General features: G+C 38.8%; 1 protein-coding gene across 2 annotated transcripts; it reads left to right on the top strand.

Moving 5' to 3' along the window:
• The first annotated feature begins 123 nt into the window (after positions 1–123).
• LOC307037888 (natural resistance-associated macrophage protein 2-like) lies at positions 124–22,281 on the top strand. Of its 2 annotated transcripts, none has more exons than XR_013807802.1 (17): positions 124–404; positions 2,369–2,458; positions 4,011–4,171; positions 4,818–4,940; positions 6,757–6,876; positions 7,411–7,517; positions 8,535–8,605; positions 8,689–8,756; positions 9,873–10,028; positions 10,689–10,847; positions 10,972–11,058; positions 14,733–14,852; positions 15,125–15,274; positions 17,156–17,229; positions 17,313–17,466; positions 18,305–20,383; positions 21,084–22,281. XR_013807802.1 is itself a non-coding variant. In XM_079679087.1 (17 exons), exons 1-16 carry the CDS (start codon positions 365–367, stop codon positions 18,410–18,412), a joined length of 1,788 nt encoding a protein of 595 aa, XP_079535213.1. In that variant the 5' UTR covers positions 124–364; the 3' UTR covers positions 18,413–18,437; positions 21,084–22,281. The 2 variants fall into 2 exon arrangements, 1 of the variants encoding a protein (XP_079535213.1); XM_079679087.1 differs by having other exon boundaries at positions 18,305–18,437.
• Positions 22,282–23,654: the final 1,373 nt, after the last annotated feature.

The raw sequence follows: 23,654 nt of genomic DNA, 5'->3' as shown, positions 1-23,654 counted from the left end.
TCCTTTCTGCTGGTACTAGACTAGGGTGTTTTACATTATTTTATTTTGAAATAAGTGAGTCTAGTTTCCGGCTGATCCAGGATCAGTTTAGACTGTTTCACTTTGGAATCCGGGTCATGTGACTTCAGGATAACTTGTGAAACTTGCAGGTGTGTGTGTCTGCTTCCTCCCCCGCCACCCTCCGTCCTTACCTGTCCGGTGAGTCTGCTCCTCACACCGGAGGGACGGTGTCCAACCTGCCGCTGTGCTCCACTGAAACACCTGGGAACCGAGAGGCGACAGCATGACATGTCACATCACACCGGAGAGGAGTTTCGATTGAATTTTTAGACCTTCTTTTTTTAATAAATTAAACAGCCCGAAAATGACACAGAGGAGGAAGATGTTTTCCTTCCTGCGGTCAGGTAAGTCCGTTTGATGAAATGTCGCAACACTATTTGTAACCTAAAGCAAACAAAAGGGGAGTTACACGTTTAAGGTAATCTGCTAAACCTATTGTTCCTTGCCATATACAAAAAGAAGTTGCTCTGATGTCCTAATAGGAACAAATATAGTTAAATACTTCAGTCCTGGATCTTTTCATAATTACCAAGTGTGAATTGAATCCACACGAAATTACTTTATACTCAATAGTAGGTTATCTATTTAATGATGTCAATGATTTAATGATATGACATTGTTTGTAATGCATTGCATCATACACTTCATACAGCAGACATTACCCATTGGGAACCAAGGAAATATGTATATGTAGGCCTATGTTTCTGTCCCATAAGACACACATAAGAAAATGGCTAAATCATAGTTAAAATAATAGTAAACACAACAATTAGGAAGCCTGTATTCTAGATTAAAGCCTGGAATAATATAACACATGTTGTTTTGCTGTTATGGTGTACACATTGTGGTTTCAATGAGTTTCAAAGGGGACATTTTGTACTTTAGAATCTGGGTATCTGTATTTCACACTCTCACTATATGTTATAGACTTATTATAGGAGCTGAGGTTTAGCTTCCAAAATTGAAAAAAAACAAACATCTTTGCTTAATGTATTCTATTTAAATGAACACATCCAAAATAATATGTTGAAAACTGTAAATATCAAGTTCACATTTGAGGTACTTGTACTTTATTTGCTTTGGTACTTTCTACTACCCCGCTACATTTTGGAGGGAACTTGTACTCTTTACTCCTAAATTATATGCGCACTTTCTATTTTACATTTTAAAAAAGTCTGATAAGTTTTGAATCGTTATTTTCTGTCTAAAGGGGTCACATTTACCTACTTTTACCTGAGAGGACTCTTCTCCTCACACGTCCCCTGATTTATGTAAAAGGATTTATAGGGTAACAAAGTTCACATTGAGCTCATCGTGCTCAATGGGATCCGTCATTTCCTGAGGTGTAATCTAACGTCCCCATAAAAATCTCACAGAAAGTCACTGTTCTGCTGAGGTGAGGCTGCATCACACTCAGATGGCACAGAAAGAAGTACTCAGAGTATTACTTACTTACAAGTAGCATTAATTTATTACAGGTACAGGTTCTGCCTTTAAATGAGGGCTGTGTGATTATGGCAAAAATAATAATCTCGATTATTTTGGTCAATAATTGATATCGCGATTATTAAAAACAATAATATTTACTTTGAAAACATCCATTTATTGAAAGAAAAATGTGAACGGTATGTTTTTAACAGTTGATTACCCTGAACTTTAAGTATAATTAAACTGAAAAACCAATAAAAAAAATTGTTTTAACTTTTATTTCGATTATGTTGTTTTCATAATCGTTGCAAGCCAACATCGTAAATGCGATTTAAAATACGATTAATTGAGCAGCCCTACTTTAAATCTTACTTTAATAAAAGTATTATCATCAAAATATAAAGTAAAGTAAAAGTACTCATTATGCAGGACGGTCCATTTTAGATTAATCCATTATATATAGCTAATTTGAAATACATCTTGTGCTGCCGGGTAGCTTCATCATTAATAATACATCATATGTTATTATTTAATTATACTTATATTAATAACCTTAGGCTGTTAAATAGTTATATAAGAATTTCACATTATTTGTGTGGAGTAAAAGTACCTCAATTTGTATTTATGTACAGTATGTGAGTATACTGTCATGGCATACAAGTGACCCCTTAAAAAACACAAAAAAGTACCTGTTTCAGAGGTGAAATACTTTCCGACAACAGCAAATGACTGACATTATAACTTTACTTTACAATAATGAGGTGATTATTTTTCCTGTTTTTTCTCATGGTTTGTCTGAATGTGAAGATTTAGTTCCGTGTGCTCTGTGATGAAATAGGTGGTCATTATAATCTCAGTTTAATTACCCGTTTGCCTGCAGTGAGAGACCGTCCTCCGGAGGATATCCACATCTCCTCTCTGCCTCCCAGTGTTCCCACAGACCAGGAGCCAGAGCAGAACGGAGGACAAGGTGAGGATGTTTGCTTGTTGACAACTTATGTTTTTGTTTTGTTCCTGCACACTAAAGCATCATGATCATTTTCAGGTTCATGTTTTTATTTTTGCTTCTACTGTGACATGTCTCCATGCTTTCATTTTCAAAAAGCTCTTCTCATACTGCCTGTGCTGCAGCACCTCTGTTCACCCTCTGTCTGAAACCAGAGCGCAGTCTGCTCTGATTGGTTAGCTTAGAGATGTCCCGCCCCTTAGCATCACTTACAATGTGCACGTGCTGTCCAATGGCGTTTACGGCTTTTACGGGATTTGAGTCTTTGCAGACCATTTACATGCACCAAAACGTATATAACACACTACAGGAAAGAGAAGAATATATAAATACATAATAGAGCCCCTTCAAGGCAAAATGACTTTCTTGATAGAAATGATGGTGGGTCACCGCTTTGGTCCTGACTGATATATCTAATATATCTCAACCACTGCCATTACATTTCAGCATATATTCCAAATGAATCCTGAATGAATGATGAATCCTGGTGACCTTAGTGATCCTGTGACCTTACATTTAACACCAGCTGTTAAACGTTTTACCTAGACATCTACCGGGCAATTAAGTTGTATTTCCAGGAAGCCTATAATGCGCATTTACAACTCAGAGGCAATTTAGAGTGTTTTACACAGGAAAATATTAGCAATAGAATGAGTTTTAAAATGCTGTGATCAGCAAACATTAAGACGACCTCGAGGGATAAAGGTGTTTTATTTGTAGATTTTAGCTCAGCTTTTAATACAATCCAATCATACCTGTTTGTCCTGAAGTTAGATGAGTTGTACATTAATTCTCGTATTATTTAATGATTAAAAGACTGATGTTTAACGTGTTAAACATCACCATGTTAGCATATTCATTGATGGGCTTTGTGCCCCCGCTAGCATGGCTGTAGACTCTTAGAATGATTCATTTTAGTTCAGTTTCTTACGGGAACATTTACTGCTTATCGTGTACGTTACTCTGTACATAACTTTGCTATTCACTGGTGTCTGCACCTTTGGTTAGATACTAAACTGCATTTTCCATGACAACAAAGTTTAATCTAAAAACATTTTTTATAAATGATATATAGTATAAAGTAAATTAACTCTAGTACTGCACTTAGGTACACTTTTGTGGTGAATTTTCTTTACTTGAGTATGAAGTAAAATTAGTAAAGATTCAGATTTTACATTAAAAAAACATGAAAAGCTTCACATATGCGTAAATTGTATTTCCATTTCTAATTAAGAATGGGTTTGATTACGTCATCTTTCTCCATCATCATCTAACCTGAGCTTTACAGGCTCAGTTGTGCATTAATAAAGACTCAGCTGCTCATACAGGATGTTGTCAAAACACACATCAGAGTTAAAAAAACAAGTGTTACTTTGCCATGCTAATGAACAGAAACTGCCTCTTCACGACGCAGGTGCCGACATCAACTGTGTCAATGTGTTGGAGTCATTTACTGTGGATATGTGTGTGTTTACCGCAGTGTATGATTTGTGATGTGTAGTTTTTGTTTTCTAAGATATTTCAGTCGAGGACATGGAGGGAGAGAAATCAGTGGTCCAGACGACGCACACACACAGAGGCTCCGCCCCCTCAGTCTTCCTCCAGAACCAGAATAATGAACCGGTTTCTAGTACCTACTTTGAACAAAAGGTCCCTGTTCCCGAGGAGGACAGCGAGGTAAATCAATGCGAAGCACCAAATAAGAAAACCCGTAATCAAAGACAAAGAAAAGAAAGACAAATCATTTTAGAGATTTAAAGAATGTTTTTGCTACATTTATAAGCAAGTAATAAAGTATGGACTGTTTGATGTTGTCAGTGTTACAAAGGGGTATAACTTACATTTACTGAAGTACTGGATTAATTACAATTTGGGGTACTTCTGCAACACAATTGCAGTTTTATTCAAGCTTCAGTTAATACTACTATTACAGATGTATATCACATTTTAATCATTAAATTATTCGTCATGTTTTATATGTTACGATACATTTATTTGATATCTTGATTAATTACAAGTTAACCCCTAGTCATTAAATAAGGCTCCTTAATTACCAGCTGCAACAGTTAAGTGATCAACACAATAATGCATTAATAATTAAAATCAATATTATCATATACATTTTTCTGCAATGGAATCAATACAGAATCAATACTTCTTGTTTTGATGCTTTTTCTGTGTTTTGATGCTACCACGTTTTTACCTTTACTTAACATTTTTAATGCAGGACTTTTGCCAGAAACATAATATGTATACCCTGTAACTGTACTACTTTCCTTGAGTTAAGATTAGAGTGCTAACTTTATTTCTCTGTGTCCTGCAGAAGTGCTTCAGTTTCAGGAAGCTGTGGGCCTTCACGGGGCCGGGCTTCCTGATGAGCATCGCCTACCTGGACCCCGGGAACATCGAGTCGGACCTGCAGTCTGGAGCTAAAGCTGGCTTCAAGGTAACTAACGCCATGTTTAGACCACATAACAGACACTGTGACTCAGTGTGGAGGATTACTGTCCATCAGTGACACTGTCTAGGCTCTATTGAGAGAAAAGCTTTTAAAATCGTTTTTGCTTTGTTTTTCAACAGCATACAGTTATTCTATCTGGGCATGTATCAAACGTAGGCTAAACAAATCTTCACTTTATAGAAACATAGGTGGAGTAACAATGTAAATACTGCTTAAATCGTTTTTTTTAAAAGTGTGAATCCATTACGAATTTGAGGGAGATAGGAATTTTGATTCTTGCATTAATAAATGTTTCCCTCACCACTCATTTCTATTGTCACACCCAATCACATAAGGTTATGAAACTCAGACCAGAAGTGACAAGGTACAAATAATATGTAATGTTGTAAGCCTGTTATTGCACAATGAGTAAAAGCACATTGGGTTATGATTGTGATTATGATTGTGGGTTACTGTTTTAAGTTGTCTGTAACTGTGCTGCTGCCTGTCTTGGGCCAGGACTCTCTTGGAAAAGATTTCTAATCTCAAGGAGACCTATCCTGGTCAAATAAAGGTTAGACAGGCAGCTTCCCTCTCACTCGCTGTTTTTGTTCTTTCAACACTCAGTCATATAAAAGATAAAACCATTCACACTTCCTGAATGCCGGGTCACTTCCCTCTCAGGTTTGCCCGACATTAGAGAGCCTATCAATACTGCGGGTCAAAGTTTAACACAGGTGAACTTTGTCCTGAGAGAGGGCTGCTAACACATTCCTGAATTCATTAGTGAAAAGAGCTTTTAATAAAGTGAATGAGAGGCGGAGTGAATATTCACAGAGAGTGACCGAGCCCTCCGCCTGACCCTAGGGCCAATGTTGGGTCATTCTTCTCCAGTTTCAGTTCAATTAAAGCTGCAAAATACCGACCAAAAACTCCCTTTTTGTGTTTCTTAAATACTTAATGTCCCAACATTATTCGGATAAAATGCACAGAAACTATTTTGGATGATTTAATTCCACAAAAGTGTTTAAGACATAACAAAAACAACTTTATCAGACAATATCCTGTGTTTTAAGTAAGTATTATATTGATGTTTTATGAGGATGATGCAACAATAAAACACTTCCTTTCCACTGTTTAGACTTCAGGAGCGTGTTGCAGAAAGGGAAGTGGATGCAGATGTTATGGCATCAACACAGAGCGTAAAAGATTGAGTCGTTTCTTTAAATGACACATTGCCAAAAAAAATGTAACGTCGTAAATTGTAAATTACCCCGTAGAAAGTTGCAGAGGTCAAATGTTGAAAAGAATGTGTTAAGAAATGATTGTACAAATTATGAAACATTGAGGTTTTACAAATACTTTTTAAAGTGTGGTTTTGGTGTTTGCAAAATGAGTGTTTTCTAGTTTTTGTAGCAACTTAATGTCAATAAAGAATCACCTGCAGTGACATGAACACGTGTTTCCTCACATATCTCTTTTGTTCAGGTGGCAAGCAGCTCAACAGCATTGACCATACTTCTATCCAACTTTAGCTATTGTGTTTAAAATGACCAATCACAGGTGGGGAACGGCAGGTATCTGAAATAACAGAAGTGAATGACTGGAAAACAATAAAAATGTGCTATTCATATAATTCCTTGAATACATGTTGAATCCAATGTGCTAAATAACTTCCCAGCTTTGTTCCGGTTTACAAAAAAGATTTGAAATCTACAAACTGATGAATTATTTCTATTGTCATTTCACAACTTTAATGACTGCATTGACTCTGGGTTAAGCTCATGAAGGCGTCACATTAACAGCTGTCCCCTCCTTTCAGCTCCTCTGGGTGCTGCTGGCGGCCACCATCATCGGCCTGCTGCTGCAGCGTCTCGGCGCTCGACTCGGCGTCGTCACGGGGATGCACCTCGCCGAGGTCTGCAACCGGCAGTACCACAGGGTGAGACATCGGCTGTTTGCATGAGATCTTCAGTGCCTTGCCTTCTTAGCAGAAGTAATGTTGGTTTAATGAAAAAGCCTGAATGAATGACCAGATGTAGCTCTATTTTCAATCTATACAAACAACATTTATTGCATTTATGTTCTTCCTGGGAGTCATCTTCCCTTTGTCCCCTTTAACTGAGGGGTTTCTGTTGAGGTTTTTCCTCAGCTGCTGCAGGGGTGTAAGGACAGAGGGTGTCATGTGCTATACACACTGTAAAATACGATTACAGCTATAAATGATAGATAAAAGATACAATCGAAGTCAATAGTATCTAAATATATACATATTACAAAGTATGCAAACAGAATGCTTTGCAATATTCAGACCTTTGACTGCTTCCATATTGCTTCTTTTACAGTAATGTATATCTGAATTTCCATTATGTGTTATTTCCATCTAACAGTAATTCTCACTAACCTGTTGTTAGCTTGAATACTGAATATCTGCTGACATTAACACCTCACGTCTCTCTCCTGTGCGTTGTGTCAGGTTCCTCGTATCATCCTGTGGTTGATGGTGGAGATCGCCATCATCGGCTCCGACATGCAGGAAGTCATCGGCTGCGCCATCGCTTTCAACCTCCTCTCCTCCGGCAGGTGACCTAAACACAACTTCTTTATATCCGTCACTGGGTTGGCGCTGGAGAAGTATAGAGATCCTTTAGTACAAAATATGTCGTAAAAATAGTCTCTGGTCCGAGTAAAAGTTCTAGATTTCAAATGTTAATGCTTGATAAGGTGGGGCAGTAGCAGTCTGTCTATTGAGCTATTAATGGCGTTTCTAACTTAAAACGGCGGTAAAGTCTTGTTTTAAAATGTGAATAACTCCATCTCTACATGATTTTGTGATTGAAATATTTGCAAATGGAAACCAATAACTTTTTAATTAGAAAATACATTTTTTTAAAGTTACCAATTATACTAACTAATGTTATACTCGTTTCTCGTATATTTTTTATATGCAAACGTCATCATTTATAAAGTAATTCAAGTTAAAGGTGGGGTAGGTAAGTTTGAGAAACCGGCTCGAGATACACTTTTTGTTATATTCCATGGAATGCTCTTAAAATCCCGAAAGCAATGAATTGACAAAAGATCCATTAAAAAATGTCATCTGTGGAAGACGTAGTACTGTAAAAAGCACGACCAATCATCTGAGCCGGCCCGGCTAAAGTAACTGGATGGCCTACCTGCCTGTCAGCCTAACATCTGTGCACAAACTTATTTTGTGCCCTCATTGGTCATGTGCACGTTTGTGTGTGTTGGAGGAGGGGCTCTGTAAGGAAGTGGCAGATTTTTTCCGGTGTAGGTACCATATCTGCTCGGTGGTACCCCGAGCAAATATGGTACCTACACCGGCTGTGTATTTTCAAATTCTAGCGCACTCGAGCTGGTCTCTCCAAAATTACCTACCCCACCTTTAAGATAAATCTGGTGAACGTAAAAGTACAATATTTAACTCTGAGATGTAGAGAAATGTATTTTCAACTTTCCAAAAAACGTTACAATACTTAGTAAATTCACTTTGTTACATAACTTCACTGTTTCAAACATGCTTTTACATGGCTTTAATACTACTGTTTTCCCAATGTGTGTGTGTTTGTCCACCTTTAGGATCCCGTTGTGGGGAGGCGTTCTCATCACCATCATCGACACCTTCGTCTTCCTCTTCTTGGACAAATACGGTTTGTTGTGCTCGTGCTCTCACGGTAAAATATGTTGCTAAAACAAGAATGAATTAAAACATTTCTCCTTTCTGTCCGTGCAGGCCTCAGGAAGCTGGAGGCCTTCTTCGGTTTGCTCATCACCGTCATGGCCATCACCTTCGGATATGAGGTAAACACATTTACATATCTGCAGACGAGACTGAATAAAACAAATTCTATATCACGCTTCTCCTTTCCCTACACCAACATTTATTTGCCTGTCAGTCAGTTTTTTATATAACATCCAACCTAATAATTCTGAGGCCTTTCACCAATGTTGAATGATACAAACCGGCTCAAGAACAGTAAGAACAACTAGATTTAATAGAAAGTAAACAAGTTCTTACTTGCACTGCCAGGCTGTGACTTATAATATACTTATCCCCTTCATTCAAATCCCCAAAAGTTCAACCACAGATAATAAAGGGCAGGGTCAAGGCACCTACATTTCACATGTGAAAACAAGTAAACGCATAGTGTCAGTACTTATCTTAGGGTTGTAGCTATTTGCCCTCGGAAAGTTGAAATACGGCACAAACAAACAATAAAATATGATTTCAAGTATAGAAAAAAAAAAGTTGTCTTGCTTTGACTACCCAACTAAGTAATCTAACAAATCTGATATTGCCACAGCCCTGATAATAGATTCAATTCTCTTTCTTTTTTTTTATCTCTGCTTTTTTTTCTTGCTTTTTTAAATCTAAGCTCACAGCCAATTTATGTTATGCTTCCAATAGTCACATTTAGTTTTGTTGATTGAAGTGATTTAGTTAGTTTTTGCTTTTACTCTGTATAACATATATATCTAGTGTGTGGTTCTTTGAGGCTGTGAAAATGCTTTACAATATATATTTCTGTTTTTGGGAATTGAGGAGATCTTTGCTCGATGTCCGATGTTAAAGTGTAAACTTGTTTGGCTTTTTGACATTTCTGAGCGACCTTTCTGCTTTCATTCTGTCGTCAAATCTGGCCTAATTTTGTGACTCCTTCTCAGTTTAAACATCTTCCATCATCAAATTAAAGAACAATCGCAAACTGCTACATAGTCACCATTAAAATACAAAAGAAAAATGTGTTTGAAGCTGATGTACTTGCAGGATAATGCTGCTCTGAATTTGTTTCTTTATGGTTGATTGTAATTTGCATCTCATAAACATCGGCCCATGCCCTGCTCTCTCTCTCGCTCTCTGTCTCTCTCTCTCTCTCTCTCTCTCTCTCTCTCTCTCTCTCTCTCTCTCTCTCTCAGTATGTGACGGTGGGTCCGGATCAGGGCCAGCTGCTGAAGGGGATGTTCGTGCCGGGCTGCGAGGGCTGCGGCCCGGTTCAGATGACTCAGGCCGTCGGCATCGTGGGGGCCGTCATCATGCCTCACAACATATACCTCCACTCTGCTCTGGTCAAGGTGAGATCAAATGGTATAATCCCCAGCTCCTGCAGTCAAAATGGAACATGTCAAAGTGTCCTTGCGCTCAAAACTGAACCCCAGGTATCTCCGGAGGGCCAGCGGTGTGTGAGTGTGTGTGAATGTTAATATTTTCTAACAAGCAGGTGGCACATTGTATGAATCCCTCTGTCACAAGTGTGTGTGGGAGAGAAACTCACTCTGGAGGGAGCTTTGGGATTTGGGCCTTTGCAGACCATTTACATGCACAAAAACCTATATAACACACTACTACAGGAAAGGGAACACCCCAAACAGCTTAATAGGGCCTCGTTAAATAATTCATTCGCACAGAGGCAGAAGCTTTAATATAAAATGCAACCTGCTCTGGGAAGCTAACATTCACACACTTTCACACATCGGCAATTTGGGGTTCACTTTCTTGCCAAAGGACACATCAACAGTGGGATCATCCAGTTGGAGGGCAACCATCTACCTCCTGAGCCCATAGCTGCCTAACAACAACGTTTAATAGTGTTTGAAAATGTGTGTGTGAATGTTGACATCGGTCAGTGACAAGTGCCTTGATTTGTCACAAAGAAAAGTGGTATATTATTTCAGTTAAATCTTCATTTTTGAATTCTCCTGTGTAAATCATTAAGTGTCCAAATGTCCTTTCAGTCTCGAGACGTGGATCGGTCGAACAAGAAAGAAGTAAAGGAGGCCAACAAATACTACTTCATAGAGTCGACCGTGGCGCTCTTCATCTCCTTCCTCATCAACGTGTTTGTGGTGGCCGTGTTCGCCGAGGCTTTCTATGAGCGAACAAACGAAGAAGTGGTGAGTATCTCTGCAGCTGTTCTTATAGTGTAATAAGAGGGAATCTTAAGGGAATATTTGTATATGTGTATCTATGTATGTATTGTTTGGCTACAGATGTGTTTTTTTAATTGATTTATTCCAGTACAACGTCTGCAATCAAACGGGAAGTCCTCACTCAGATCTCTTCCCTCTGAACAATGAGACTCTGGAGGTGAACCTCTACAAAGGGGTAAGTTAAAGTTGGGTTGATTGATTGTTATCAATTTAATGAATTTTAGCTATTAAGAGTTGTTCATGCATGATACATCTTGAAATGTACAAGCTACCCAGCAGATCATCATCGGCGGTCACTCGTAGTCGAGTATGACTGTCCTCCTTCTTGGTCCTTATAGTCAGTACATATAGATGCACCGATATTTAAAATACTATTAAAGGTCACCTATCATGCTATTTTTAGGCAATAGCATAGGTCTCAGATATATGAAAAACATGTCAAAGTGTTTTGCTCAACAAACCAAACCCATTCTAGCCATGCCTCATATCTATGGGCTCAGAACAGTCTCATAATACACAAATGCACACAGAAGGATTCACACTTATATTTCATGACCCGCAAAAGGAGTCACACTTTTTTTCAATGCACACACAAATGTGTTCCGTTTCGTATACAATAAAAAGCAAGGTCCAATGTTGACCAAATTAATCAATAGCGGGTGTAACTAAAATACAACATATATATTATTAATAATAATATAAAATATTGTATTTGCGTGCATTTCCTGTTCGGAAAGTGGCGCTGTACTGAGAGTGGCGATTTTATTTTGTAATTATAATAATGATATAATATTTGTAATAATGGTGCGTTCACACCGGACGCGATGCGAATAATCGCTCGAGTTTCACGGCGGCTGTCAGCTGTGTTTACTCGCCTCATTCATCTGAGTCAGCTTCTCGAGCCGTATCTGACCGTGCAACACTTAGTGTCACATACTGTATGCAGAAGTGTTATTTCAAACAACACATTAAGTTGACGAAACACTTGAGTCAAATGTAATTAAAGTCAGATCCACTCGTGTCTTAGACGGGGCAGTGATATAATAAACCTGTTAATGTACGCGTTCAAACACTCAGTCGTTTTTTTTTCTCTATTCACCTTGCAGGTCCAGCTATGTTGCTTTATCCTGGATTAAATGTTTAAGTCATGGATGTTTAAAGTTTAACTTCTTCATATTTGTCTACTATAGTTGACTTTTCATTCACGAAGTATGACGCTGCACTCTCAGTACGCTTGTCCATGTTTGTTATTGGTCAACTGTTGCTCACCCCGTCCCTTTCACGTGAACGCGCTCTCGGCCGGACAGAGAAACCCTGGGTTGATTTACCGAGCTGATAACCAGCGTCGTAGGCATACTTGCCAACCCTCCCGATTTTCGCGGGAGACTCCCGATTTCATTGCCCTCTCCCGGTTTCCTCACGGGGTCATATTTCTCCCGCATTTCTGACAAAATCAGATTTACTCACGAATGTTTCCACTCTGACTTTAATACAGGTACACCATTGTTTGGTTTCCATGGTAGCTCGTCTCTTTAGTAGCGCGCGCAACTGAAAGTCTGAGAGGGTGTTCAGAATTGTGAGGAAGATAGTCACAGAAAACAGAACAAGAAAGGCCAACTCTACCCTCTGCTCACTCCTTCCCTGTAAAATACAGGTCCAGCCCACACATATGCTCCATCAAGGATGGTGCTACAGGCAGCAAGGCATTGCACTTACAACTACAATAAGTATGTGTAGATGTTCTTTTCATCTTTAAAAGTCTGTTTCCCCGCTGCGAGGCTCCGGCGCTAACAGCCTGAAATGCTCCCAATTTCTGAGGTCTCAAGGTTGGCAAGTATGGTCGTAGGACCGCTTAGCGGGATCTCGCTTGTTAGGGTTGGTTAAGCCAGATAACTCAGAGATATCCAGGGTCTGTAGAACTCGCTCCGTAGTACAGGCCACTGACCGATCAGGCTGAGCTAACCTGTAGCTGCTCCCTCCACACTCACAACAACTTCATACAGACATAAATAAAGCAGCTGTATTCGCCATTCAGGAAACACACATTTAAAACGGTTTTCCCTGTCGTTTTTGTTTACACAAGAATTCATGAATGGTTCGAAAAGTGTTGCTCTACCTTAATAATATAAAATATTTTAATTGCGTGCATTTCCTGTTCGGAAAGTGGAAATGTACTGAGGGTGTTTCTCAATGTCGAGGACGCTTCCTTGGTAGGACATGTCCCTCCGAGTCAGGTGCTTCAGAGTCAGGCAAGAATCCTTCCTTTCATTCGGAGAACGAAGAATGGAACAGGCTAGCAAGTGTGCAGGTGTGCGTCATATGAAATGCGCCGCCTTACATTTTCTGCCAAAGATTTGGGAAATTGGTCCGTGCGCAAAGCATTGTGGGGATTTTAAGACCGGAGTCTACACATGTGCAGCCTCGAAATTTCCCGCAACGAAGTATGCCGGCCTCTGTAGAATTCCAAGTATCCTGGACATTGGAACAGTCCTTTGGCGGCACCCGAGGACGTAGTATCCTTGAAATAGTGGCTCTGGAGCAGCTTTCCTCGACATTGAGAAACACCCACTGGTGCATCCCCAACATTTTCCTGCAACGAAGGATTCAGTCCTCGGTAGGATTCCAAGGATCCTTTACATTGTAACAGTCCTTCGGCGGGATTCGATGACGTAGCATCGTTGAAATAGTGGCTCTGGAGGAGCCTTCCTTGACATCGAGAAACACCCTGAGAGTGGAGGTGTCCTGAGATTAGCGCCTGCAGGCAGGCTCCATGGACCTGTCAGCTCCGGAAATAGCGCAAAATGCGTACATGAAGCGTTCCGTCATGAACACAAGAAATCATACCCTCGTGGGTGCGCGCTCATGTGATTGGCTTAGAATGGAGGAGACATCTGATTGGCTATAGATAGAAAAAATTACAAGTACGGATCGGGTGACCGTCAGGGGAGTCTCAAAAAACCCACACACGAATGCACAGCGATCCGTGCACAGAAAGCGGCTTGTGAGGTTTTACTCGGAAAACAAATATGTGAGGATCAAAAATACATATGTAAAACTTTTTTCTGTAGTTGGATTTTATTTACTTGTATATGAAACGGAACAGATTTGTGTGAGCATTGAAAAACACAAGTGTGGATCATGAAATACAAGTGTGAATCCTTCTGTGTGCATGTGTATATTATGAGACTGTTCTGAGCCCATACATATCCCTCTATTTCTTTTCCTGTTACACAAGTGCTGATTCTGGGTATAAACAGGTCTCTCTTGAGAATGAGACCCTGTGTCTCAATGAGATTTTCACCTGTATAAATAAAAAACTTTTATTTAACTGAAAAAAATTAAAGTAAGAGGGGGCGGAGCTTATGCCGGCTCATGCGGGACCTGGCAGATACTGTCTAAAATGCTGCGGTGATGAAACGCAAGGATTATTAGATCAAGGATTATTTCTGAAACAGTATGGAGCTCAAAGGCTTTCTCTCTTGCCGGTTATACCACAAGGTGAGTTCCTTTTCATTTCCTGCTTCTTCACACACATGCTCTCCAGTACAGGTTAGCTCTGAGTGTTAGCGATGCTAATGTAAACACCAACCATAGTATGTCCAAAACAATCGGGCATTGTTTCTGATAGCAACTTTCTGATAGTGCTGTGGGTCCGCCGCTGATTTGACGTCATTAAATCATTACTCTGAGTTTTTTTACTAGGTAGAGCACCTGCCCAAACTATGAGCTAAAAGGTGCCTAAATGTTGTGGATGACATTATACAGAAATGATGTTCTCCCTCTCTTGTGTTTTATTAAAGCACTGTGAGACTTAGCTTGTTTTCAGCTCTCTGTTTTTGTGTTTTTCAGGGAGTGGTGCTCGGCTGTTTCTTTGGCCCGGTGGCGCTCTACATCTGGGCCGTGGGGATCCTCGCAGCTGGTCAGAGCTCCACCATGACGGGAACGTACTCCGGACAGTTTGTCATGGAGGTCAGTGAAGGGCAGAGGAATCAGACGTGCACAAAAACACACACATGTAGAGGGGGAGGAGAGTGTGAGGGATAGAAAACTCTCTCTGGAGGGAACTTTTGGATTTTAGCCTATGCAGACGGTTAACATGCACAAAACCCAATATAACACACTACAGGAGGTAAAACCTTCAAAAGCATAATAGGGCCTCATCACAGGATAGTGATGTACACACTGCTTCAAGCTGTGTTCTCTCTATGAATGTCACTGACTGTTGTGTTTTCTGCCTTCAGGGTTTCTTGAACCTGCGCTGGTCGCGTTTCGCTCGGGTGTTTTTGACCCGCTCCATCGCCATCACCCCCACCCTGCTGGTGGCCATCTTCCAGGACGTACAGCACCTGACGGGCATGAACGACTTCCTGAACGTGCTGCAGAGCATGCAGGTAAGAGAGGAGGGGGGGGGGCGAACTGATTCAGTGGCAGCTCCTTCAACATCTCTCTTCTGCTTTATCTTTCAAGTATCTTTCCTTTTAGACCATCTTCTGATTTCATAGCACTTTATCTGTGAAGTGCTTTTCAATGATTCTGATAACCGGCAATCAGGGTTGGGTTGTAACGGATTACATGTAACGGCGTTACGTAATCAGAATACAAAAATCAAGTAACTGTATTCAGCTCGCGTTACATTTGAAAAACGAGTAATCTGATTACAGTTACTTTCGTAATCCTGAAGTGAATACATTTTGGATTACTTATTGGAATTATTGGTGGAAAGATTTCCTCACAACATTTAATATTCATTACCAAAGGTACAGCCGCCAAATCATCACAGCGCACAAAAGCTATTACCACCGCAGATGGACCAAAAAAGGGAGCGTTTGAAAAAAATGTGCGGGTCCGCTCAGTGAAACAATAACAACGAAACATGGAGGAACAGAAGTCTAGATTTAAAGTGTGTGTGTGTGTGTGTGTGTGTGTGTGTGTGTGTGTGTGTGTGTGTGTGTGTGTGTGTGTGTGTGTGTGTGTGTGTGTGTGTGTGTGTGTGTGTGTGTGTGTGTGTGTGTGTGTGTGTGTGTGTGTGTGTGTGTGTGTGTGTGTGTGTGTGTGTGTGTGTGTGTGTGTGTGTGTGTGTGTGTGTGTGTGTGTGTGTGTGTGTGTGTGTGTGTGTGTGTGTGTGTGTGGTTAAAAGTTAAAACACATCAGCCACACCGCTCTTTAGCCTTTTTGATGATTCTGAAGGTAAACACAGTGAAGGCGGTGCTTGACAGGCGGTGCGTGAAAGGCACTGCGCTGCCTCCTGGTGCTGCAGAGATTTCATGAAGTGAAGGAGGTCCTGCCAACACTGGCAGGACAGAAGACGACACGCCCGTTCTAAGCCGTGTCCCTCACTCCGCACATCCCAAGCTGCATCCCCAAAAAGTTTATTATGTTGTTACATCGTTTCAGATGTTATGTTTCAGTTGTGCTCTTGATAAGCCATTAAAACAGTAAAAACATGTTCAGTTTCCTTTTGCTTTTTGTGTCTCCTGTACACCAAAGCATACCATGTAATCAGTAATCAGTAACTGATTACATTTACAAAGTAACCCTCCCAACCCTGGCGGCAATACACAAAAGAAGGACATTAGTATGATTAAATTATACCTGCAAGAATAGTTTCATACAAGCTACATTTGATTGAATTCAATAACACTCTGCTCAATACTACAAAAAACCATTGGAGAAGGTAGTGGTAATGGAAAGCAGTTAATTAAATACCAAAATAATTAGATATATTATACAAATTGAGTAAGAAAGATATCTGTTATAAATCTAAAATATAACTACCTTGTGTTTAATTTAATTAATTGTTGCTGTTGATGAAATGTAGATCCAATATGTAGATTTGTGACGTTTTTGTTTACTATGTCTGCTAGATTTTAAATCTGATATGTTTGAATAATACCTGGCAAGTGTAATTTTATACATCATGACCACTGCTAATTGTTCTTGTCAGCGTGATGGATATACCCTTATAATACTGCCTTGTTTTAAGACTTGCATCCAGAGATGAGTTAATAAATAAATGCCTTAAGATCATACCTGTAGTAAAATCTGACGAGGGACAATGTATTGACTGTTTCTGTAGTTTGAAGTATTTTAAGTTAATATACCCAGCTTTAAGAGATTGGAAAATGATGCTGTTTGATTATCATTCACTCAATAAGTTCATAGAGTAAACACTGTGTACATCAGGTTGTCAATAGTTATCGAAGTGTTATTAAGGGTCTTTGAAAAAGTCATGGAAAACTTAAAAATAACACATTTTCATTCTTCTCTCACAGCTGCCATTCGCTCTCATCCCCATCCTCACTTTCACCAGCATGCCATCTCTCATGAACGAGTTTGCCAACGGATTGTACGTTCATCCGCATCTTAAACACATCAAATAAAATGACATTAGTTGCTCATTTAAACACACTTGTTGTCTCTTTCCTGCAGAGTGTATAAGATCGGGGGAGGCCTGGTGATCCTGGTGGTCTGTGCCATCAACACGTACTTCGTGGTGGTCTACGTGACGGAGCTGAACAGTGTGTGGCTGTATGTGCTGGCTGCGTTCCTCTCCATAGCATACCTGACATTTGTGGGATATTTGGTAGGTAACACAAGAGCAGCGGATCTAAGCTGAGTCTTTGAGAAACCTGAAACTGGTTCCAGTTGCCAAATATTCCACAGGAAGTAATGTCGGAAAGAATAGTCAGGAAAACTGAGAATGGTGTATTAACACAATTTACAATGCTGTCGATTTGACCTGCTAGTTATTACTCTCTAAGTGTTATTATTACTGCTATTATTAATGTAACTTATTCTTGAAATGAAATCAAATGCATTTGGTAAATCTGAAAACCCATTCTCACTCCAGGTGGTTTCAAGATTATTGAAATGTTCATGTAAAACTAGACCAGAATGTTTAACGCCATGAAAGTAGTATTAGTAGTAAACACTATTTTACATCTTATTTTTTCATGGTGAGTGGGATAGAAAATGGACGTAGAGCCTAAACCATTAGTCAATTAGTTAAGTTATTTATCCGTAACTTTTGGTTCGGCAAAAACTGAATATTAGAAACAAAACTTCCGACCGTGTTCTGACATTTTATGAAACAAACAATTAATTGGCGAAAACAAAAAGCTTATAAGTCTATGATAAGAAATAATCATTGTGACTTTTAGCACTCCTTATGTGCACATTTATAAGATATTGTGAATGAGCTGTATAAACATATATCTTTTTGTATTATTTATCATTATTGTATATGTTTAATGTAATGCTGTAGCCTCTTTACTGATATTGAATATAACTAGGAAAATAAGGTAAATAGATTTTTCTACAATTCTACGTCTTTTAGTTAACCTTCGTAGCTGTATCTCATACTAAATACCTTTGTCTGATTGATAGACTGATAATAATCTGATCATCTGTGTGTGCTGCAGGCGTGGTTGTGTCTGATCGCTCTGGGAGTTTCCTGCCTGGATCCCAGCACGAGGAGAGGGAACGACACGAGGATCCTGATGGAGACGCAGCCGGAGTTTGACTCCTGAATCACATGAGGACTTTATTTAAAAGGTGCAGCTGTGAGCAACCACACTGACATTTGACTGTTTCCTCTTCCAAAACATTTAGTCTTCTTAAGTGTTTGTTTATTTATAATAGGACTACAGAAATGTATTTTTTATTGGAATACATATTTCATTTCATATGAAGTATTCGTAGATCTTTAGTCAAATCTCCGTTAATGATTCTTTAAAGCAATTAAGATTCTTTTTGCTAAAGTATCAGCTCTAGGTGTGTGAAAGCAGGTTTATTGTAACGGCAGTTAAGATTACAGTTAAATGTAAACCTGATAGTTAATTCAAACTACTTTGGGGTCGGGGTAACGCAAGTAACTCAATACCTCACTGTCTCGTATGATATCACTTCACCACTCTGCAGGCTTAGTGGCGTCCCTTAATATCGTTCCCTAAACATCGAAATGAAAGAACAAAAATAAAGTGTTTATATGAAGATATGATAAATAAATGTATGTAAATTGAGAAAAGAGAAAGTAATGCGTGAAATAAATCTTGATGTTTTTTTAAACAATATGTCTTAAGAAAATGTTTAACTGTTCCCTTAAACAAAACATAGCAAACACAAACAGCGTGAGACATTAACGTACTTCTGTATTTGATTAGCACAAAGCTCATATTGAACATCAGTGTAAGAAATAAAAAATGGAAACATGCTAAAGACAGCAAAAATGCTTATTTACATCGATAGTCCTTAGGTAGGTAAAAAAAACAGAAACATATCAAGTGAAAATATAAATAAACACGTACATAATACACAAGTAGGTGGATCACAGTTGTGGGTTTTCCTTAAGCTATTGTTTAAGGTAATTTTACCATACAATATTTAAACAAAAAACATTTCAGAGTTTGTGCAAGTTCAATTAAAGACGTTTTAATTCAGTACTTCCCAGCATTATACAAATTAAGTTCCTGATGATAAAGTTAATGATAATAATTTGAACCCGACCCAGAAAAGCAATAAAAAAATAAGATAAGATAAGAAGTACTTTATTGACCCCAATTTGTGAAATGTTTGAATTTCCCAAATAGCTTCCTCCCGCACAATCTACTGTTGCAAAAACTCCACTTTTAGTTTAGATTTATTTTTAAGTTTAGCAACACAAGTAGGCACGCATTAAGAGGCTCTTAAAATGTAAAGTGAATTGCCCTCTGAGGCCTTTGTTAGAGGAAGCAGAAATCAATGTTTTGTCAAATGCAATTTCTCTTTTGGCCACAGGGAGGCAGTGCAGTCCCTCCTCAGATCCTGTACATGCCTCCCCAGTCCCCACCAGAGCTGAACAACATAACACATTTAATGACACGGTGTGTTACATCACACTTCATGTTGTTATGGCTGCACAGAAACAGCAGGATTCTATCAAAGGAAATCAGATAAATCCAATCAAATGAGTGTCAGTGACTGGCTGTAACGCTGCTGTACATTCAGATGTGTTTGAGATGCCTGTGGTGAGGATGGTTGGTCTGAAGAGTTGCAACTATTGTGTAACTACAAGCAAACACGGTTGGTTTCAGTTTTACTTGAATTCCTGTCCTGAAGTGCTTCGAAATGTTCAAGCCGAGGAGAGGCGGACGGACAGGTTTTTCTTTGCATTGTGGCGGGGAACTTTTTTTTTCCCTGTAATGGAGGCAGAGTTATGTAAGGGAGTCTTCCCACCGCCCCTCTGTGTTTTTGTTTTTCTCAATGAGCCAAATGTCTCCCTGCCGAGGCCTCACAGCCTGTCCAGTAGGCCCCTTTCCTGGAAACATAGCCTAGCAGAGGCCACTCGGGGGCAGGCCCGCGAGTTGGGAGGAGGGGAGGGAGGGCTCTTCCAGCAAATCACATGGTTTTAGCCCCTACAGTCCCAGCCCTACATGAGGCTCGGATGCTGCAAACACATTTCAACAGCTAGTTGTCATCAACGTGATTGGATGTAGCTAATGCATGGCAGAGTGCATGAGGCTGTAAGTAGACGCCGTGGATTCCCAGGTGTGAAGTGTAGAAATAGAACCACAATGCCTGATGTGTGTGTTTGTGTGTTTGTTTGTGTGTTAAAGGTTAATGTGAGGTTTTGTTCATGTTGTTTGACATACATCACAGATGTATCCATGCTGTATAAATTGAACGGGTTGTACAGAATATTTTCTCATTAAGATTAAAAGATTGAAATGATCTATTTTATTGTACATTTGCTTATAGTTGTTGACAGTGTTTAGTCGCTGATTTATCTTGCAGAAAGGACATCCTTGCTGCATTCGTTTTAGCAGAAAGCCCCATGTCGTTTTATTGCTGCAGCTAGCAGCACGGACTGATTTAATGGGTTGCAATTATAAAAAATCATTAAATGCGCTATTGAATTGTAAACAAGCAGGTCCCACTGAACAAACACAATAAACCACAACATGGAAATACAGGACTTGTATATCAGGGTTGTTAATAAATGAATGTATTCATATATTTTCCTTCCACTCTGCAATCATGATGAATTTCTGGGGTTTTAACGTGCCACACTTGTTTCTTCCATCTTGGGTTTTCACCTTAACATCAGTTCTCATAACTGCTTTAACTTGTACCTGATGTTTGAAGAAACATGTTTTTACGTGGTTTTCACCTTTTAACACACTAAAAACACCAGCTGACCCCCTTTTCTTCTCTTCTCATCAGAGGTATGCAACGTTACAAGAAGAAGAGGGCACCAGAAATCAGGCACAGATAATGCATTTCAAATTGATTCAGTAAAAAGTGGCATCAGCTGAAGACTACATTACATTTTCCAGCTCTGCGGACCATACTTATTTTTGTATATATTTTTACATAGATCTGCTGTCAGTGCTGCCTCAAAATGTCCGACACCAGGAATGCAAACAGCGGGGCCATTCCTGTTTATGTCTTGCATTGTGGCCTCTGTGGGCCTGGCAGAGCTCATGGGCCCATGTGTTTGGAAAGGCTACACTGACTATTTCAACTCTACTTATTCCGTTATTTACAACTTTATTTAAGTGTTTCTTTGTGTTTTCATGACCTAAATGTCTTATTGATGAATGTTTTATGATCTGCTGTTGCTAAACTCCTCATCAGTTGCTCAGGTGGAGAAAGTACTTGGATCCTTTACTTCAAGAAAAGTAGAAATGGGCCTAAAATACTCCATTACAAGTTAAAATCCAGAATACAAGATGTTACTTTAGTAAGTAAATGAAATAAATGTTATCAGCTAAATGAATGTGACGTATTAAAAGTAGATTCATATATTATATCATGTTTTTATGCATGTCAAAACATTTTAATATTGTAGTTTATTAATGTGGAGCTTATTTTAGATGATCATAATTGTATAACAGTATTGCATTCGATAATATCAGCCATGCTATGCAGTGCACACATATATATAGGATTATTTATGTGCAAAGAGTAACTGTATTTATGTACAAATGTAACAACTATTTTGAGTGAAATACATGAAGTGTAGTAAAAAAGTACAATATTTACCTCTGAAATGTAGTGGAGTAGAAATATAAAGCACCATAATGTCAAATTAACACTAAAGTATGGGACTTGAGTAAATGTACTTGGTTACATTCCACCAATGCTCACAATGCATCAGGTTTAATCAGGTTTTAGAGGATAAGGAGGCGCTGCGTGCTGTAAATAAAAAAATATCCGGGGACCAACTGGTCGACCACATTGCCAAACATGATGTCAAACCCACTTCCGTTATTTGAACACGGTAAAACAAATGTGTTTTAAGTTTTCCCACCGTTCAGGGAATCACTTTACAAAAACAAAGTGAAAAGTGATTCCAGCTGATTACAACTTATTTTCATAAATAAACAGCAATAAAGTATTCTTTTTTTTATTAACAACAGCGTTGTGTGAGACTTGTTTGTATTTTAACATGATAGAACTATTGTGTAATGTGTATGTTCCTTAAGTCTGTTGTTGCACATGAGTGATTGACACAACGCAGTGAATCCCAGAGAAAAACTCTTTCAGCAGTTTTCAGATAAAAACTATTTTTTTTTCCTTTTTTATAATACTTACAAATAAGCTCCTGGCTACTATCTAAAAATATTTGTCAGTGATGTTAATCAGGCAAAACTGTGCCAGTAAAAGGAAGTAAAATGAAAGAGAAAATGAAAGGAGTCTGGGTCAGTGGTTTCACTCTGCCCTCTGTTACCCCCACAGAGAGACAGAGTTAGCATGTACTGTAGTTCTGCATGGAGTTACAATAACCACCAACTCAGCTCCTGATGAGGAGATGCTTTTCACTGCAGACCGAGGAGGTCTTTCCGATTAATCTAAACTGGAAACATCTGCTACAGGCTGTTGCATGCATCAAGTTCTTTATTCACAACAGAAGCAAGCTCCCCGAACAATGCTAATTAAATATCTATGAAAAAGAAGATCACATAAGTACTAAATCCTGCCTGGCACATATTGTACGTTTAGTGTTTTTGACTGAATATAGACTTTTCATTTAATAAGCCTGTTTATCAATAAGCCTGAACCCTGTTTGTGGCTGCAATGCTAACCAGATGTTGTGATACTTTAGTGTTAAACCATAATTAGCCACTTCTGGACAATAATTAAAGTATTAAACATAACAGGTAAAGATAATGCATCTTTTTGGGAGATAATTGCATTTTTTCTGTTTTATAAATTATGTTATCTCCAACTCCTGGAGGGACACATGCATACTACAAACAACAATTTAATATATTTGTAGAAAAGGAAATGCTAAAGAATAACAAACTAAACTTTTGAAAATTATAATAATTGGGGACAAAAATGGAATATGGTAACATATAAGTAGTATATATCATATTGAAAGTTTAATACTTAATTAAAATAATTACTTTTTGTTTATAGGCCTAAACGTTTTTTTGAAATGCTATGTTTAAATATGCAAATGAGGCATAATCTAATAATAACTTTAGGCGACTTCAGGAGAAATATTCGAGAGCAAATAGACAAAGTGAGAAAAAATAAACACCTACATCTGTTTGCCGGACGTTTTCCTGTCACTACTCTTAAAGTAAGAATATGTTATGGAAGCAACATTAGCCCAAAAATCTAAAAATTAAACAATGCAAAATAAGACAATGTTTTTTCGTGTAGTGTCTCACCTTAGGAGAAGGAATTGTCTTCTTTTATGTGTAAATAAGTATTTGCAAAAATTACTATTATTTTTTAAATAATTTACAAACAATGTGATCTCGAGCAGCGCTGGAATGTGTT

The sequence above is a fragment of the Notothenia rossii genome, assembly GCF_949606895.1.
Source record: "Notothenia rossii genome assembly, chromosome: 4".
NCBI lineage: Eukaryota > Metazoa > Chordata > Actinopteri > Perciformes > Nototheniidae > Notothenia > Notothenia rossii.
The sequence above is the reverse complement of the archived record's forward strand: the minus strand, read 5'-3'. Positions and strand labels throughout refer to the sequence as shown.

Bases quoted from the DNA above. Each gene is read 5' to 3' on its own strand.
- LOC307037888 (XM_079679087.1), top strand. From the start codon at position 365: ATGACACAGAGGAGGAAGATGTTTTCCTTCCTGCGGTCAG. The intron at 405-2,368 runs GTAAGTCCGTTT...GTTTGCCTGCAG, and splicing joins GTTTTCCTTCCTGCGGTCAG to TGAGAGACCGTCCTCCGGAG. The intron at 10,848-10,971 runs GTGAGTATCTCT...GATTTATTCCAG, and splicing joins AGCGAACAAACGAAGAAGTG to TACAACGTCTGCAATCAAAC.